At 48.7% G+C, this 16,497-nt stretch overlaps 5 protein-coding genes across 5 annotated transcripts; 3 read left to right on the top strand and 2 right to left on the bottom strand.

The window, feature by feature from the left end:
- Nucleotides 1-68: 68 nt before the first annotated feature.
- Nucleotides 69-815, bottom strand: N7515_010223 (uncharacterized protein; the record flags this gene model as incomplete). The annotated part of the gene is made up of 2 exons (XM_056670966.1): nucleotides 69-489; nucleotides 538-815. 2 exons carry the CDS (start codon nucleotides 813-815, stop codon nucleotides 69-71), a joined length of 699 nt encoding a protein of 232 aa, XP_056517339.1.
- Nucleotides 816-1,258: 443 nt separating this feature from the next.
- Nucleotides 1,259-4,507, top strand: N7515_010224 (patatin-like phospholipase family protein; the record flags this gene model as incomplete). The annotated part of the gene is made up of 5 exons (XM_056670967.1): nucleotides 1,259-2,279; nucleotides 2,331-2,888; nucleotides 2,949-3,333; nucleotides 3,484-3,510; nucleotides 3,565-4,507. The coding sequence occupies 5 exons, from the start codon at nucleotides 1,259-1,261 to the stop codon at nucleotides 4,505-4,507; spliced, it is 2,934 nt and encodes a 977-aa protein (XP_056517340.1).
- A 120-nt stretch (nucleotides 4,508-4,627) lies between these two features.
- On the top strand, nucleotides 4,628-5,079 carry N7515_010225 (uncharacterized protein; the record flags this gene model as incomplete). The annotated part of the gene is made up of 2 exons (XM_056670968.1): nucleotides 4,628-4,819; nucleotides 4,870-5,079. 2 exons carry the CDS (start codon nucleotides 4,628-4,630, stop codon nucleotides 5,077-5,079), a joined length of 402 nt encoding a protein of 133 aa, XP_056517341.1.
- Nucleotides 5,080-11,144: 6,065 nt separating this feature from the next.
- On the top strand, nucleotides 11,145-11,809 carry N7515_010226 (uncharacterized protein; the record flags this gene model as incomplete). Its single annotated transcript, XM_056670969.1, has 2 exons — nucleotides 11,145-11,524; nucleotides 11,581-11,809. The coding sequence occupies 2 exons, from the start codon at nucleotides 11,145-11,147 to the stop codon at nucleotides 11,807-11,809; spliced, it is 609 nt and encodes a 202-aa protein (XP_056517342.1).
- A 2,315-nt stretch (nucleotides 11,810-14,124) lies between these two features.
- Nucleotides 14,125-15,003, bottom strand: N7515_010227 (uncharacterized protein; the record flags this gene model as incomplete). The annotated part of the gene is made up of 3 exons (XM_056670970.1): nucleotides 14,125-14,159; nucleotides 14,229-14,665; nucleotides 14,723-15,003. The coding sequence occupies 3 exons, from the start codon at nucleotides 15,001-15,003 to the stop codon at nucleotides 14,125-14,127; spliced, it is 753 nt and encodes a 250-aa protein (XP_056517343.1).
- Nucleotides 15,004-16,497: the final 1,494 nt, after the last annotated feature.

A 16,497-nucleotide genomic window follows, 5' to 3' on the forward strand; every position in this document is an offset into this window, starting at 1 on the left:
TGGGCATCTTTTAATCCCCTTTAGAAAATAGCAACGCATATTATAGAATTTGCAACGTCATAAGCTCGTTATATGGCTCGCTCTCGCTCATGGTAGTGACTCGCCAAGTCACCAAACTCCTGCATCACCATCTGTTCCCGCCTTATAACCTCCAGTAGATAATCATTGACAGTTTGGAATTTCGTCTCCAAACCTTCTGTCTGCCGAGACAAATTTTCCACATTTTGTGTCAATTTGTCCATACGACGCTCCATAGTTCCCAGAGAGCGCTCCATACTGCCAACACAGCGCTCCTCAAGATCGTCGAAGCGGCTGTTGAGGCGATCAACCTTGTTATCCAGCATTCGTGAAAGGTCACCAAATTCCTTTATCGTACTCGTTAATTTCCCCACGGTGATAGATAACTCTTTATCCGTATGCGAGATGGTCCCATGCTCCCCGGGGTCGTACAGATTGATTGAAGATGAGGATGGCAACACATCAGCCTGGCTGCTAGTCTGTCAGCTCTAGTTAAGACCTATAAGGGGGTGAGGATACCTCATTCCAGAGTCGTATCCACGGTATAGCCCTGTCATCGACCGGCCCTTGGACGAGTCCAGGCATGTCTCGGACTCAAAATCAACGTTCTCCATGAGCGCATTCTGCTGCTGAACTGATCCACTCAATTCGGTCTGTGGGTAGGTGTCTGCATGTGGGAGTAACATGCGTTCATGGGTGGCCAGACAGAGGAACGGATCATCGATCTCCCACAGATTATCTGGAACATTGAGTCCCAGAGACGCTTCAGGGCCATTATTGTTGCCGTAATCTGGCATATTGTAGGTCAAGGAAGCAGAATAATAATCAATGTCGGATTCCTGAGACGGCTCTTATATCTTGCTTTTAAGCGCGAGTGTTCCAATGCTGGGGATGGGGCAACCAACTGTTGGTTTATGAGAGCTTTGTATTGGTTATAGCACCCTGATATCGCTATCCTCATTTGAATTAGCCGCATGGACTCAGCGGAGGCGAGAACCGCCCTTGACAAAAGTACGCAGTTCTGGATCTATAAAAGTGGGCCAAGGTGAGAGCGGGGTGAGAACGGAGTGAGAACGGAGTGAGAACGAGCTGAGAACGGGCTGAGGACCGTGCTGTTGGAATAGTCGCCGCAAATGTGGACGATATTATCACCCTAGTCATGAAATACGCCTCATGTATAAATACTTCGCACCGTGAGGCAGAAGGAGAAGCATCATTCTCCTTCCATTTTACTTTCGTCATGCAGAATTCGATAGATATTGGCTGGCTTGATGTTGGCACCCGTGAAGATTCAAAGTTTGCAATCCAAGACCATGGCCGGCTGCGACGTGTGATCTCCGAGTTGGAGGACCAAGATAACCAATATCCATCATTATGTGTATTCCTCGGTGGGAAAACCAAGAATTACGCTCTTCAGCAGCTCTACCCTCTGAATAATATAAGGAGGCATGAATCCGAGGCTCCAATAAAGCTGCGATACGATGTCGCTTCTTTGCAGAGCCCCCAGCCATTTTTGTTGGCTGATGGTGATATCCCGAACACCGACAAATTCTATGCTGCGAAGAGACTTGATGCCGGTGTTGGGCATCCCGTTTCTTGGAACAACCATTCTGCGGCCAAAATCCTACTAGTGCTGTGGTCACGGTTGATATTTGTCTTCACGGATGTAGTTTGTATATTCATCGACGACAATGCATGTCTTGAAAAAGTCGTACGCTTTCTCGTCAGCTGTTTGCAGCTTCGTTCTGCGTCGTCCTTTCCAAGCCAAAATTTACCCCGAGCGATATTTATTTATGGTCCATTGGTGACCAAAGAAGAGAGGGGAATACCTGATATAGAATTACTCTACCGGAAAGTACAAGAAAGCGGGTATAATGATCTATCGGGGTTGTTCTCCAGCTCTATATCTTTAGACCTGCAGTATCATCTCTCTGATACGACAAGATTCCAACGAATCAAAGCATCGATCACAGAGCAGGTCGACGCCATTTCCTCCATTCGACAAGAAAATCAAGCTCGGCTGAATGGGACGCACTTGATGGCATTATTCCAATCAGCGATTTATCACACCTTAGAGGATATATCTCATCCGTTCGATTTTGTGAAAGCTACAAGGAAGGATCGCCCTGTTAGTCCATGCGCAGAGCCACATTTGGCGCATTATCTTGAGATTGGCCACCGCGCCAATCTCTCTCTCTCCGCATTGGCCCCCACAATTTCGTCTGCTCTTTTTATGGACCACTATGTGCCCGAAATGCTTGGTGAGTGGGTCCTGCTTCAACGTTCCATAGGCTGAGGCTGATATTGGATAGCCATAAACCCCCGCATGGTATTTGGAATTTTGTATCGGTCTGCTGTTAATACAGCCTATTACATTTCCAAGGAACTATGGCCCGGTGTGTGTCCCGCAAGAGAAACTGATCTAGTTGAGCTTCATTTTTTGCTCTTATATAAACGATTCTCGGAGAACGCAGTCTCCTCAATAAATTTACGCAAAGAACAACTCAAGTCCTTGAGTGGTCAGGTGGCTCGCTTGAAAAGCAGTCGTATCTGTCTGGTCTGCCTTCTACGTTCCGCACAACATGTTCTAGCATGTGGACATACAGTCTGTGACCGCTGTGCTCAGATTCTCGGAAGCCCTACTTCCGGGCTGGAATATCAGTTCACAATCAAAGGCTGTCTGTATTGTCTCTATCAGAGGCCGTTAGTGGTGGATGTTCTACCGCCAACTATGAGCCCCACAATTCTTGCTATCGATGGTGGTGGAGTTAGGGGGGTTATTCCGTTAGAGTTTCTCCTACTGGTGCAGGAACACCTGCGCCCGTGCGCGATACAAGGTGTGATCGATCTCGCACTCGGCACAAGTTCCGGTAAGTCAGGTACCTTAAAACGTAAGTTCCAGTCAGGAAATCTACTGAAGGGTATTGTAGGTGGACTTATCGCCCTAGGTTTATTCGCAATGGCCTGGGATGTAACGGACTGCTCGGAGCAATTCAATACCTTGGCATGTCGCATTTTCCGTGAAAGACGCCAAATATTTGGTTTTACATCTGTCTTTGGAAACATGGCTAAATGGGTTCAATGGCTCTTACATGACAGCTGCTACGATTCGCGGGTCTTCGATGCTGCCCTGAAAAATGCGTTTGGGGAGCATCGTCGTATTTTTGGTGCCTCTCGAGAAGATCCACCGGGACCACGACGCTCCGGCCCGAAGGTCGGAGTGGTAACCACGAGCATTTCCAGGGACACAGGTGCTTTTGTGATGGGGAACTTCAACGCGTCTCATGACTCAGGAGACGAAAACGGCAAGTTCAAGTCTCAATTTGGCCCACGTTCCTACTAATGCGTTTAGACTTCCAAATCATACGTCCAAATGATACAAGAAACGAACCAGCTGTGTGGAAAATGTGAGCTTGAGCTTGGCATGCACCCCAATTTCCATAGTCAGAGCTAATTGAAATCTAGGGGAAGAGCGACCGCCGCGGCCCCATTGTAAGTCGACCATTCCTTATCTTGTAGTAGTGGAGTTGACTCTTCGATCACAAGTTATTTTACCCCTGTGGATCTGCAGGGAATCGGTTCCTTTCAGGACGGTGGACTAAAGTACAATTTCGCGGGAGAGATTGCACATCAAGTCTCGCGCCAAATCTGGCCCACAGCCATGGGATCTCCAAGGATGCTGTCACTGGGCACCGGAAAAGCGCAGTCAAGAGACCAGACTCCTCATTTCCGTCACGTCTTTTGTGACAGTTTCATACGCCGGGGATTTGATGCATGGATGTCTACCATGGAGACAGATAGCGATTGGAAGAAATGGAGGGGTCGTCTGAATGATTCGGTCAAAAGTGACAGTCATCGCTTGGACGTGCCTCTCGGAAATGCGCCTCACACCATTGATGCTGTCGAGGCCATGGAGGAATATCGCAATCTTGTCATCCTCCAAACCGGTAGTGCACGGATGGCACGGGATGCGGCAACCACCCTGCTCATCTCTAGATTATTCTTTGTCGTCGGCTCATTGCCAGAAAATACCGCGACACCATTCTGGTGTCGCGGGTCAGTGCGCTGTAAAGGGCCGGCTCGGCTGGTGATCTTAGCTTTGGAAAATCTTTACCCTGATGGGCTTGAGTATGTCTCAGATGGTGGATTGATCGACAGGTTTGGGGGTCTGGACAGTCTCTGCGCCTCATGTGGACGCTACAGCCAGTCCATTTCTTTCTTGACTAGCCACCTGGAATACACGGTGAATATATATTTACAGAGCAGCTCGAAAACGCGCTGGAGAATTGGCGGGTTTCCGGAGAGTGTGGCATCGTTTGTTGCAGCGCAAGGCCTGCGGTCTGCTTTTGGTCGAGACGACCATGGGTATCCTTGCCGCCAACCTTGCCAGAGCTGTGACATGATTGGAAGTCCCGTCAGGGGTAGGAGACGCAAGCGCGAACCAAGATCCTCCGGCGATGTCTACCCACGGAAACGCGTACTCGTCTAAACATGTGTCGCGCATTGCCATGATAATGATGGAACTCGGATATAAATATGAGACCCTTCTTGTCCCTGTGAGAAATTTCACTTGAATCACTTCTTCTAAATTCTCTCATCATATGAAGCTATGGGTGGGCCTGATCCTAAGAGGAACTCCCGACTCCAATTTAACAGGCGATCCCGTACATTGAAAGCCAAAGCTCACGAGCTTGCAAAACTCTGTTATGCGGATGTATATCTAGTCATCAACCATCCGCGAGGATCGTTTGTCTATGACTCAGTCAGCGATAAAGTGTGGCCCCCTAATGATGATAAGCTGGTGAGTCAGACAGTACCCAAAATGGGGTCATGAAACTGAGACACTGGTAGGAACCCAAGTACCCTAATATGGAACGATCGGATTTCGACAAAATGGAAAGCCTGTCGGAAAGCTCAGAGGGTCGCTTGTTCCGTCTCGCTCGGTACTTCGCTGCCAGGTCTGAGCATTTTCGATCATTGGAGGATCTCTTTAAGGATATGGATCTGACCAATAATGTTATTGCGGATGATGGAAGAGGCGTTGGAGATCGTGTCTCGTAAGCATGGTTTTTGATGTGACGAGAACAGATCGGTTATCTCGAACTAGAGATTTACAGTACAGTAAAACCCCGCTATACCGGATCAATTTTGGGAATGGAATTTATTCGGTATACCGGGCGATCCGTTAAGTCGGATACCATATACTTTTAAGTACAAAAGTAGGCACGAATATCCCCCTGGCGGCTGTTCTCAATAATAGAGCCCTGGAGCGTCATACTCAACCTATTTAGGTTGCGAATTTGCTCGATATCACCTTCTTCCTGCTACTCGCGGTACAGCCTTAGACCCTCTAAACACTCAAGGGCATGAGCCGCTGTTATATATATCCCGTGGTTCGTAGTTCGAAAGCCCAGGACTTCTCGGATCCACTGCATCGTAGCGGGTGCTGAGACTGAGCTAGTTAGCTCGCCGTGTGGTGTACGGCTTGTACATATTTGTCTTCAAACCAGCGCTTCATCTCGAGGTTCGATGCGGTAGGAAAGTTGCTCGGCGAGCCCGAAGGGCTTGCTTCTGCTCAATTGAAATTACTGTATGGCGAGGCATATTGTCGGAGGAAGATACAAGGTAGAAAATATTGATGCTATGAGTGGAAAGCAGTGTACTATGCTTGTATTGGATGAAAGTGGACAAGGAGAGGAGAGAAAGGAGAGAGAGAGCTAACTACTTGGTCTGTTGATTGCTGTGGTTGCCCAGGTAATGCAGCCCGACACCCAAATTGAGGGGTAGCTAGAGGTGCGCACGGGCCCCGCACGGGCCACAATTTACTCGGTATAGCGGACTTAGTATGGGAGGGTGGAAAAAAATTAACGAATTCCGGAAAAGCGAGGAAGTTCGTTATTTGTATGGGAAATCAATTTTGGGAATTGATTTTATCCGTTACGGCGAGGAATCCGGTATGCCGGGGTACGGTATAGCGGGGTTTTACTGTATTCCTAATCATGGAGAATGTATGCAGTTTCCACTATATATTGGTAGGAGAGAACGGTAGATGCGTAAAACTCGAATTGAGCTTTTCCTATATTTTCCCCTGGACTGAGTAATTGTCTGCGAGGAATTGTCAAGTTAACATTTTTCGTACTACATTAATACTTCATTAAAAGAAGGGGGCGACAAAAGAGCGAAGACAAAGACCCCATAGACAATGCAATGGAAGAAGGAGGGTGGCGCCCATTAGGAGTGCAGTGCCAGGTCCACTGTACTCCCTTGATCCAAGCGGGCACACGAGCGGCAGCCGATAAGGATGAGCGGCTAGAACGCAGGGGCTACGGGGATGTTATGTGATGAGATGTGATTCTAGTCCCTGACTCCCTACGGCCAGGAGTGGGGACGACACTAATTTTGTTTTTGTATCATTTCTTTTGCTATGTGACGACATCAATTTCCCGAATTATGGTAGTTGGCCTACCAAGGTTGCTGCCACCCTCAATTTCAACGAGATAAGAATCGTGGCAACGTTCTATTCTCCAAAGGCCATCTTGCAGTTTGCGAACTTAAGTATATCACAACCCCAGTAAAAATGAAGCTTTTTGGGAGCATGCTATTGGTACGGTGACCGAGAGGATCGTAGGCGTGTCGCTCTTACTGGCGACTGGCAGAATCGGATCTTGAGTAATGCTGCGACACTGCTTTCGTCTTGAATAATGCTGCGACACTGCTTTCGGGTTATCTTGGTGAATGGGGGTCTGCCAGGGCCCAGCAGGTTTCATCCAACGTGTCGGCGAGGAATGAGGAAATAGGGCATGACCGGCCAATAGAATGGTCATGTCCAGATTTCTTTTTTGCCCTAAAAAGGATGATCCTCACCCACAGCCAAAAGCACAACGAAAGAAGTTTGTGGAGCGCAACACCCACTATCTATTTATGAATCGGACCATAAAGGATCCGACGCGGAAATCACAGCATGGAGTCAAGCGCCAAACGAGATACTATTCTACCAAATAGATTGTGGCCAAATAGAGGAGATGCCAATGCAAAAAAGTCCGACTTCAATACAAGAGACGACGATGTGAATGAGGTCACTGGGGGAGAAGCAAGCTCGCCGAAAAAGCAGAAAAGTCATGTACACCTAATGGGCGTTCCCCTCAAACCATGCGAAAAGACCGCATCTCCTCCTCCTCCCAACAAAAGGTCACTTGACAAGTATCACAAATCATACAACATTGACCAGGCTGGAACAGGGGTAATAGCCTTGAAAGACACTGAGAATCTCCCCATTTGTCTGATAAAGGACCGTGACGCTGGAAAACTGCTATCCATTCGAGGCCTGCAATTCGCTAGTCACAGAAACATTCTATCCTTGATTGATCACTTCCGATCGGGAGATACACTTCATTTGGTCTATGAGTATGAGCATTTGGCAATCAGTCTTGGTTGTGTTGCAGGAAATGTCCAGTTCAGCGACGCGGACATAGCGACAGTCTGCAGAGAGATCTTGGAAGGGCTTAAATTCATTCACTCGGCCTTGGGGACTTCATATGGCTTGTTGGATTTCAGCAATGTCCTTCTTACTTGGCAAGGCGAAGTCAAGCTTGGTACGTCTTGTCCGCTCAATTTGAACTTCACTAATTCACGAGAAGCAAATATTGGCGAAAGCTTATTGCAAAATTCTTCCTACAATACGATTCAAAAGGATATCCAAGATGTTGGGTCAATTGTTGTGTCCCTAAGCGACCGGTCCGCCGCACTTCTTGGCTCAAGCCTTGACCTTAATACATCACTTATTTCAAGGCTGGCCCATTCATTTGTGCAGAGAACTAAAGAAAATACAACCGCCGAGCAACTGATCAAAGTCAGTACCTCTAGCTTTTTCACTTCTTCATGCCTTCCCTGATTTTATGAAAAGGACGAATTTCTGCATCTTGCCAACCCTGGGGGGGCCTGGAGTTTGAAGCGACACTATTTCAGGACCCTGCCCTTGGGCATTCGCATCGGAACCAAGGCTAAATAGGACCATAATCGAGACCCCGGAAGCTCCGCAGACAAGCAATACAAAGCTTGACAGTGTGCATTTCCTACGTAGCTCCTCTTTTCACGCCAGACTGCAGTACTTGGTGTCGCCACCTATACTCTTTCCATAGTTCTTTGACCCTAATACCGGGAGGCGCTAGTCCAGATTAACGTACTCCGTACCTGTGCACAATTTTGCAGCTATGCTAAGTTGGTTTGGCATGGCCCCAGGAAATGGCCCATCCTTGAGAACCCCAAGGACTCTCTGACTCCGACTGATACATAATGAACATGGGCGAGAATAATGCAATGATCCGTGTTTCTTCATTAGAAAGACTATCTAGTACAGTGATATTATTAGATTCCTCTTGGAATGGCTTAGTTCATCTTGGCACCAGAGAACAAGGTGACACCGAATTCCGGAAGTGCTGTGAATCAATCAATCAATGTTCTACTAAGAGAGAGAGAGAGAGATTCTCATTTGCCCGATGTAGCTCGCTCTAAGTATAAGGTGCTATGCGGGGTTGCTATCAGGCCTGCCGGCAGCTGGAGAGTGCGGGCGCCAGGCTCCAGCCCACTGGAGGACTGTTGGAAACTCGCTTTGCGCATTTCCGACCAGTCGCCCTCAGAATAGAAAAATATGGACTATAACAAAAGAAATGAACAAAAACAGAAAAATGAGTGTCGTCCCCACTTCTGGCCGTAGGGACCAGAATCACATCTCACCACGTATGTAACATCCTCGTATCCCCTTCGTTCCAGCCGCTCATCCTTGTCGGCTGCCGCTCGTGTGCCCGCTTGGATCAAGGGAGTACAGCGGACCTGGCACTGCACTCTTAAATGGCGCCATCCTTCTTCCTCTTCTCCAATCGCACTGCACTAAGGTATTCTACCTTCTTCCTCGCCCAGCGCCGCGGGATCGACTGTCTGGAACTGGCCCAGTAGACCGGTCTTGACCATAAATTTGGCCACAGTCGTGCGGGCCTCCGGCCTTGTCAGGAGCTCATCTCGATGCAGAGTGATTCCCTTGTCGGAGAGAGCGCGTCTCATCCAGTCTCGCTCGTCTTGGTGCAGGGGACATTCCAGCAGGACGTGTGCAATCGCACCGCGCAGATTCGCGCCGGTTGATTCAATCAGTTCTGAGTTTTATCGGAATCGACGACGTGGCTTTGCGTGGCCCTGACCAGTACTCGAGCGTTTTCTTTGTCGGTATCTCGATCAGGCGTTTCGTCGGTCGACTGGTCGTTTCCTTTGCCTACAACATCTCCCACTCCAGCTTCGCTTCACTACGTATTCACCTTTTCGCCGCGGCCGCAAGGCGTATCCCTCTGTTGAGAGGGTTTTGTGGCCCTTCCGGGCCCTGCGCTGCGTTTTTGGCATCTTGATCCGCGATCTCATTGCCAATGACCCCTTGGTGCGCAGGGATCCATCTCAGTTCTGTCCAGACCCCTTTGTCTGCAAACTGCCGGATCAGGTCGAGACATCCTGACAGATAGACCTGTCCTGATGGCATACGTGGTCGTTGCAGCACCCTCAGCGCTGCCTGACTGTCCGCGAAGATGACAATTCCATTCCTCGCCTGCTCAGCCCATGGTTCTGTGCTTTCCTGGGCCATTGTGAGTGCCACCTCAATGGCCCGGAGTTCCGCGGTATATACGGTAGACGTATCATCATCCCCCATTTGGCTGTGGGCATGTCGGTCTTCGAGATCCACGACCGCTGCCGCTCCAATCTTTCCATCAATTCCGCTCCCGTCAGTGTACATTATGAGGGGTCTCTTGTCTGGAATCGCAAGGGTCTGGTTATGGTGGTTGACTGCGGTTTCTATGTCCTCGATGATCACCTTTGGCGGTGTCTGCCATGGTGCTTGGATGGATGCCCTCCGACTCCCCCAGTTCTTCGACAGAGTACCCGGGGGAACCATGAGGCATCCGCCCGCCTTCCAGGCCTGCGCCTCCATTGGTGTCCACCCAGCCCATTCTCTCTCTTCGGCGGGTCGGCGTCGTAGCATCAGTGGTGGGACAGCGAATACTGGTCCTGTTCTAAGTCGCAGGGCCGTTTCCATCACCAATCGATTCATGTGAACAGAGATAAGCGGTAGGTGGAGTTCAATGTTTAGCGCCTCTGCTGCCGTCGTTGTGAAGGCTCCGCTGATCACGCACGCTGCCTGCTTCTGTATTGCCGCGAAGGGCTTATAGATTGTGCGAACCTTGAGCTTGTTGATTAGCATGGGTTGATACCACACGGACACCCCAAAGAGCATCTGGGGGATTAACACTGCTTGGTAGATCTTTCTCATCGCGCTTAGTGAGGCACCAAAGTTCTATCAATCTGTTGCAGCATGACTAGTATCATAATGGCTATGCAGGCGCTTCTTTACGGATGGAGCAAGAACCCATGTTCCGTAAGCCTGATCATGCCCCAGTGTAAAAAGTAAGGCTGGTTCTCAAAGAGTCGAAGCACCAGCCTATTACATGTAAGCGGAACATAAAACCCACAAAATGCAAGGGACAGTAGAGAAGCCATAGCCCTCAAGGCAATAGGGCCAGAAAGAGTGCGTGGATGCATGTACCATCTACCCTCCCCCCCCCCCCCCGCCAAATCTCCTCTCTTCCCGCATCCCGCGTTAGCCTCCTCCACGTCGAGCTCCTAGCCTGTTCCTGTGGCAAGATCAGACCCGTTCTCCGTCATCCTCACTCCAGCTTCGATTGCTGACTATCATTCCTTAATGCGCAGTGGGGGAGCTTGTATTCGAATAGCTGGGTGAGGCTCTTTCCGTTCTCAAGCGTGGTGGTGTGCCATGGTGAGTACCTAGCGTCTTCGGGACTCCGCTCCGTGACCTCAAGGTCATCTGATTCATCCCCGGCTCTTGTCCAGCATGTTGAAATCAAGTGCTGTGAACATGTCTCAAGCAGCCACCGTACGATCTAGGTCCTTTCTATAATTCTATTGGCCTGGAACGAGCGATTGGTGGTGTCGCCTGTATCAGATGTTGTGGTTCCACAAAGTCTATTGTGCGAGCCGTTTTATGTGCCGCAGAGTGTCTTAAGGATGGGAGCCCCCCCCCTTCTCCCCAGTCCGCGGGTGACAGTTTATTCTATTGTTTGACCAACGGAGCCATGGCAACTCGATCCTCTGTCCAATCCGACAATCACGCCAGCGGCTTGACTTACGAGCCCTTCGAATCCAGTTACGTACGGATGATCGTGGAAGCGGACGAAATTGCGTGGCAAGACAACATTCTTGCTAGTGCAGCTCACTGGATACTTCTTGCTGGATATCTGGTGGTTCCTGGGACGTTCACGTCTCTCCAAAAGTCCGACACTATCCACACTGGCCTCGCTCAAAATGAAGCTGGGGAGTGGATTTTAAACACTATTCAGAATCCTCCACTTCTCGCGACAGCATGTGTACTGTTTGTCTCGGGCTTGACGATCATGGGCTGGCTGTTCCGGGAATATCGAGGGAATTATATCTGGCTTATTAATCGTATTTTCATGTGAGTGACACGCATGAATGCTAGCCTGATAGGAGATCTTGCCTAACCTTGGTTAGTCCAACACTTCTTAATGCATTAGCTGGTTTTCTTACTACGATTGTTAGCCTATACACTGCCCATAATGGCGATTGGTCTATCATGGTACTTTTGACCGTGATTACATCTGGCCTGTCCGTTGCCTGCTCCCTCATTCTGTTGTATATTTATAAGTTTGGTAAAGTACAGAGGCTGAAACAGGAACACAAGCGGATGGTTCGCAACCGCGAACAGCCTCTCCATGTCTGAGAATTTACCCACTCATACGATATTATCGAGAATACTGGGTCATCATGTACTCCGTACATACGATAGTCTAGATATGCCTTAACTAGTTAGCGAATGTTGGGATTTTCCCCGCTCGGTAAGCGAGACGCACACAGTGTCTCGTTCCCGATGGGTCTCCTTCTGATCCTCAATCAGCCTGATATATTCATTTGGAGTGGTTCCCCTTGACTCCTAGGTCTAGATTCCATCACGTGTGCATCTCCACTGTAGCTCCCGCTCTCAAAGATATTATTCCAGGGGAATGGTCAGAAATGCATCAAGAAAAAGCCACGACATAAAAGTCCTTGTGTACCTTGCATTGAGATAGCAAGCCAGAGCGTGGGACAGTCAGGATTCATTCTATTAGTATACGAGAAAAAGTACAACGAAGGATCCACTTAAAAACGTGAAAGTCTATTCCCTATTCCGGCTGGATAGGCCCCGCTGCGTACCCCGCTGCCTGCCTTTCCATTCGTCGCTCTCTTTTTATCGCGTTATCATTGGCCTGCGCGAAACAACATACTCCCTTTGGGTTTAGCCTCGGCCATTGCATCTCCCTGGCTTGGTTTACCTGTTCACGCGTTGCTTCCATCTCAATTCTACAGCCTTTTCACCTGTTCACGCCTAATTCTACGACCTCTTGCCATGTCGAATCCTATCCCCCTCCAACACCACCGCGTGAGCGTTCCGCCGCCGATCTCAACGCCGGTCCGTCTACCAAACGCTGTAGCCGGTGCCATAACAAACGATCCCTGAGTACGTTTCTCGGCGACAGAAATGTCCAGCTTAAAACCTGCCATGGATGCCGTTATCCCCAGTCAACACGGGTCGAGAGCGAGGCCTCCGTGCGTGCAAATACTATTGATACTGCTAAAAAAAACTAGAACACCTTAGTGCAGTGCGATTGGAGAAGAAGAATAAGGATGGCGCCATTTAAGAGTGCAGTGCCAGGTCCGCTGTACTCCCTTGATCCAAGCGGGCACACGAGCGGCAGCCGACAAGGATGAGCGGCTGGAACGAAGGGGATACGGAGATGTTACGTGGCGAGATGTGATTCTGTCCCTACGGCCAGAAGTGGGGACGACACTCATTTTTCTTTTTTTGTTCATTTCTTTTGTTATAGTCTATATTTTTCTATTCTGGGGGCGACTGGTCGGAAATGCGCAAAGCGAGTTTCCAACAGTCATCCAGTGGGCTGGAGCCTGGCGCCCACACTTTCCAGCTGTCGGCAGGCCTGATAGCAAACCCGCATAGCAGCTTATACATACTTACAGCGAGCTACATCGGGCAAATGCATTTCTCTCTCTCTCTCTCTCATGGGTCAAAATCTTCATGCAACTTTCGCGCAGGCCAATGATAACCCGAGCCCTTCACTAACTGTACTACATGCAGACCGCATATCCGTCAAGTTCGGAGTTCCCCCACCAGCCCGTACCGGTACGTAGTCCTGCTTCAATTGTCGTAATCAGCTTCCTATGGCCCAATTTATCCTGGCGCGCCGCCGCCAGCCGTCTAGAAAAGAGGCAGTGAAAGCATGAATAAGCAGCGATACTAAAGGCTGTTCAATCTGGAAGACCAATATGAATGAGAGAGTAATCAATGAATGAATGAATGAATCTGACTATCTAGCATGAAGGGATTCAGGGGTTTGTGTACCAACAGCCCTGGGAGGAGAATTGATCCGACGAGGGTGGCGCACAAACGCCAAGAGCGCCAAAAGGGAACCCTCGTCCCTCTAACAGAAATGAAATGTCTGGCGAAACGTATGATGAAATTCACGATGGTCAATTCACGATGGTCAATTTGTCCGACTAACTAAAAACAACAAAGTCTGACTTTGACAATAGGTCGGGCTGTTCACACAACAATGACTAAGCATGCATGCTTAGTCCGCACGTCACATGTTTACTTGGATACAGATGGTATCATCCGGTTTCTTGACACCCTCTATACTGACAAAGTAGAATCCCATCCGATCTATCCCTCCGTTTCTTGTGGCAAAATGCCCCAATGCATAATTGTATCTAGATAATGTGGTATCAGATACCACGTCCGACTGTTCGATTGCACTTGCTGCAAGAATGCATGCTATAAGCTGTGAGCATGAGACCAAGGAATGTTGTGTAGGTGCCCAACCTCGAATAAGTAAGAAAACGATGCTGATCTAATATGCTCTACAAAATGAGTCGCATACTTCGACAGCCTAAACCCGATTTGCTGGGTGCTAGCTTGGTCTTCAGTCAGAGATACCTGTGAATCACTCAGTTGAAGCAACAGTAATCCAACTTTTTCGCGATCTAGCTCCATGGACCTGGGACCATCATCAACCATGCTATCCCCAATGTTTGCTAAATAATTAGTTTTGGTTTATGAATGAAAATCGTATAACTATGACACTTACCTATCTTAATTCCTCCATCGGAACATAGGATTATGTTGTCACAGTCGATACGGCCGTGGACTATCAGAAGCTCTTCATGGATATACTCAAGGCCTTTGAGAACGCTCCTGCAGATGCTGGCGAGATCAATCTCACTTAACTGGACGGCGGGTGTTGAGCCGACTTGCGAAAGACTGACAGCAAATCCATGGTAATTGTAAACCAAATAAGTGGCTTTGCTGTCGTAGAAAGCCTCTACAAGTCCCACTATATTTGTGTGGAGCGCAACTTGCAGTTTAGAGACGCTAGTATGCTTCTTGTCGGCGGTCTTTTTTTTGATCAAGACAGTTGAGTATCCAAAGTAGTTGCCAAGGCTTAGCCATCCGCAACCAGCCTGATCGACTTTCCAATTCATAGAATACTTCTGGGTGGGGTGTCCAGGGTGGGGTAAGCCATGTCTAACTGGGATGTCAATGCGTTGAGATCTTAGTAAAAAGTGCAATTGGGAAACTCACCTCTCAGAACTAAGCCCATGCCCATGACGATCGGGATCTCCACATTGGCGATTGGGTTTGTTGTCGGCGATAGCTGTTAGGGAATTATCATTCCAATCTTCAAGTTGACCCATCTCCCCCATGGTGGAATTGACTAATGTCAGCAATCTACTGATACCGAAGGCAACATACTTTATCATAAGTTCTATGCGGCAACGCTTGATTATTTCCTTGAAGCTCAAGCACATGAGGAAGTCGGCATTGGCTACCTTTCCTGTGTCGCAGATGACGTCCCTAGCCATGATCAGGATATTGACTGTCGGTTGTGATTGGGCCGCGGCAACAGTAAAGCTAGTCGTTCCCTGATATCGAGTCAATCCCCGGATACTGGACTAGTCGCGGACACGAAACCAGAGTCGCGGACACAAAACCAGAGTCGCGGACACGAAACCAGAGTCGCGGAAAGGAATTGCGTACACGAAGCACCTTCCTCTTTCGGCCCCCGCCGTCCGGTAGCCCCGCAAAACCCTAGGTAGACACCCAGCGACTTGGGTTGCAGAGATTTGATTATACACTCGAGCCAGTCATGCTAACAGAGGCCGCTTTGTTTCAATCATCCTTGACCGCCAGGAGACAAGTCTAATATGGAAGATAACGAAGACTATAAATATGCCCCCGGTGTCTGCCAAAGCGAAAGAAGAACTTTACATTCTTTTTTTTTTTTGGCACCAATGACTACTTTTGCTACCACTCATTTTCCGACTACACCTGAGGCAATCTACGGCACAGTCCTCGGTCTTACGGCTTTCTCATTCCTGTTATACCGTCTTACCTTTTGCACGTGCTCATTCTTATCAACCTCTACTTTCTTTTGCTCTCGTGTTCGACCGTTCCTATTGCGCCATGTGATTTATGCCAAGTCCTATTGGCGATTACTCGGATTTGGATGTACATCAAGGACCCATTTAATCTTCACAGTTGTTTATTTCGCCGGCACAGGCATCAGCAATGTTGTGCGGGTTCATTCTGTTCAAGATGCTGGTAAGAGAGCAGCGAAGCTCTCACTAATTAACTTGTTTCCAATGTTCTTGGGTGGTGGTTATGAGTTCGCTGCTCGCCTTCTTGGAGTTTCCCTCCACTCCTATGGATTCCTACATCGAACTTTTGCATTAGTAGCTCTCTTTGAGGCTTTAGCTCACGTTATAATCGTTGCTCGATCGAGGCTGATTTTATGGGCAAACCAGATGGAATTTCACGGTCTCCTGGTAAGCTTTCCCGGTTTTCCCAAACTGTGTTTGTATACTGAAATTCAGTCAAGACCGCTAGTATGTTCGTGGCTCTGATAATTTTGCCACTAGTCAAGAAAAGGGTCTACGAAGTATTTCTTGTAACCCACATTGGGTGTGCGGTGACGATGATCTACGCCATATGGCAGCATACCCGGTCAGCTGAAGGGAACTCTTGGGTATTTCCACTAGTGTTCACATGCACCCTCGTTATCACAGTGCTGTTACAGCTAATTCGCATCGTATATCGCAACGCGGTGGTGGGAAGGAGCCATGTCCGAATCAATTTACAACCATATGTGGGCGATGTCGTGCGAATGACACTTTCCTTGCCTAGACCATGGGTTGTGCGCGCCGGTCAACGCATCAACCTGGGCGTTCCTTCCGTGGGCATTTTTTATACTTTTCAATCGCACCCTTTTACAATCAGTTGGTGGGAGAATGATATCAAGGGCCGGGCGGTTTCAATCTCAGTCCTCCTTCGTCCCCGTTCCGGGTTCACAAAAAAAC

This window comes from Penicillium bovifimosum, assembly GCF_028826915.1.
Source record: "Penicillium bovifimosum strain IBT 22155 chromosome Unknown utg000008l_segment0_segment0, whole genome shotgun sequence".
Lineage (NCBI taxonomy): Eukaryota > Fungi > Ascomycota > Eurotiomycetes > Eurotiales > Aspergillaceae > Penicillium > Penicillium bovifimosum.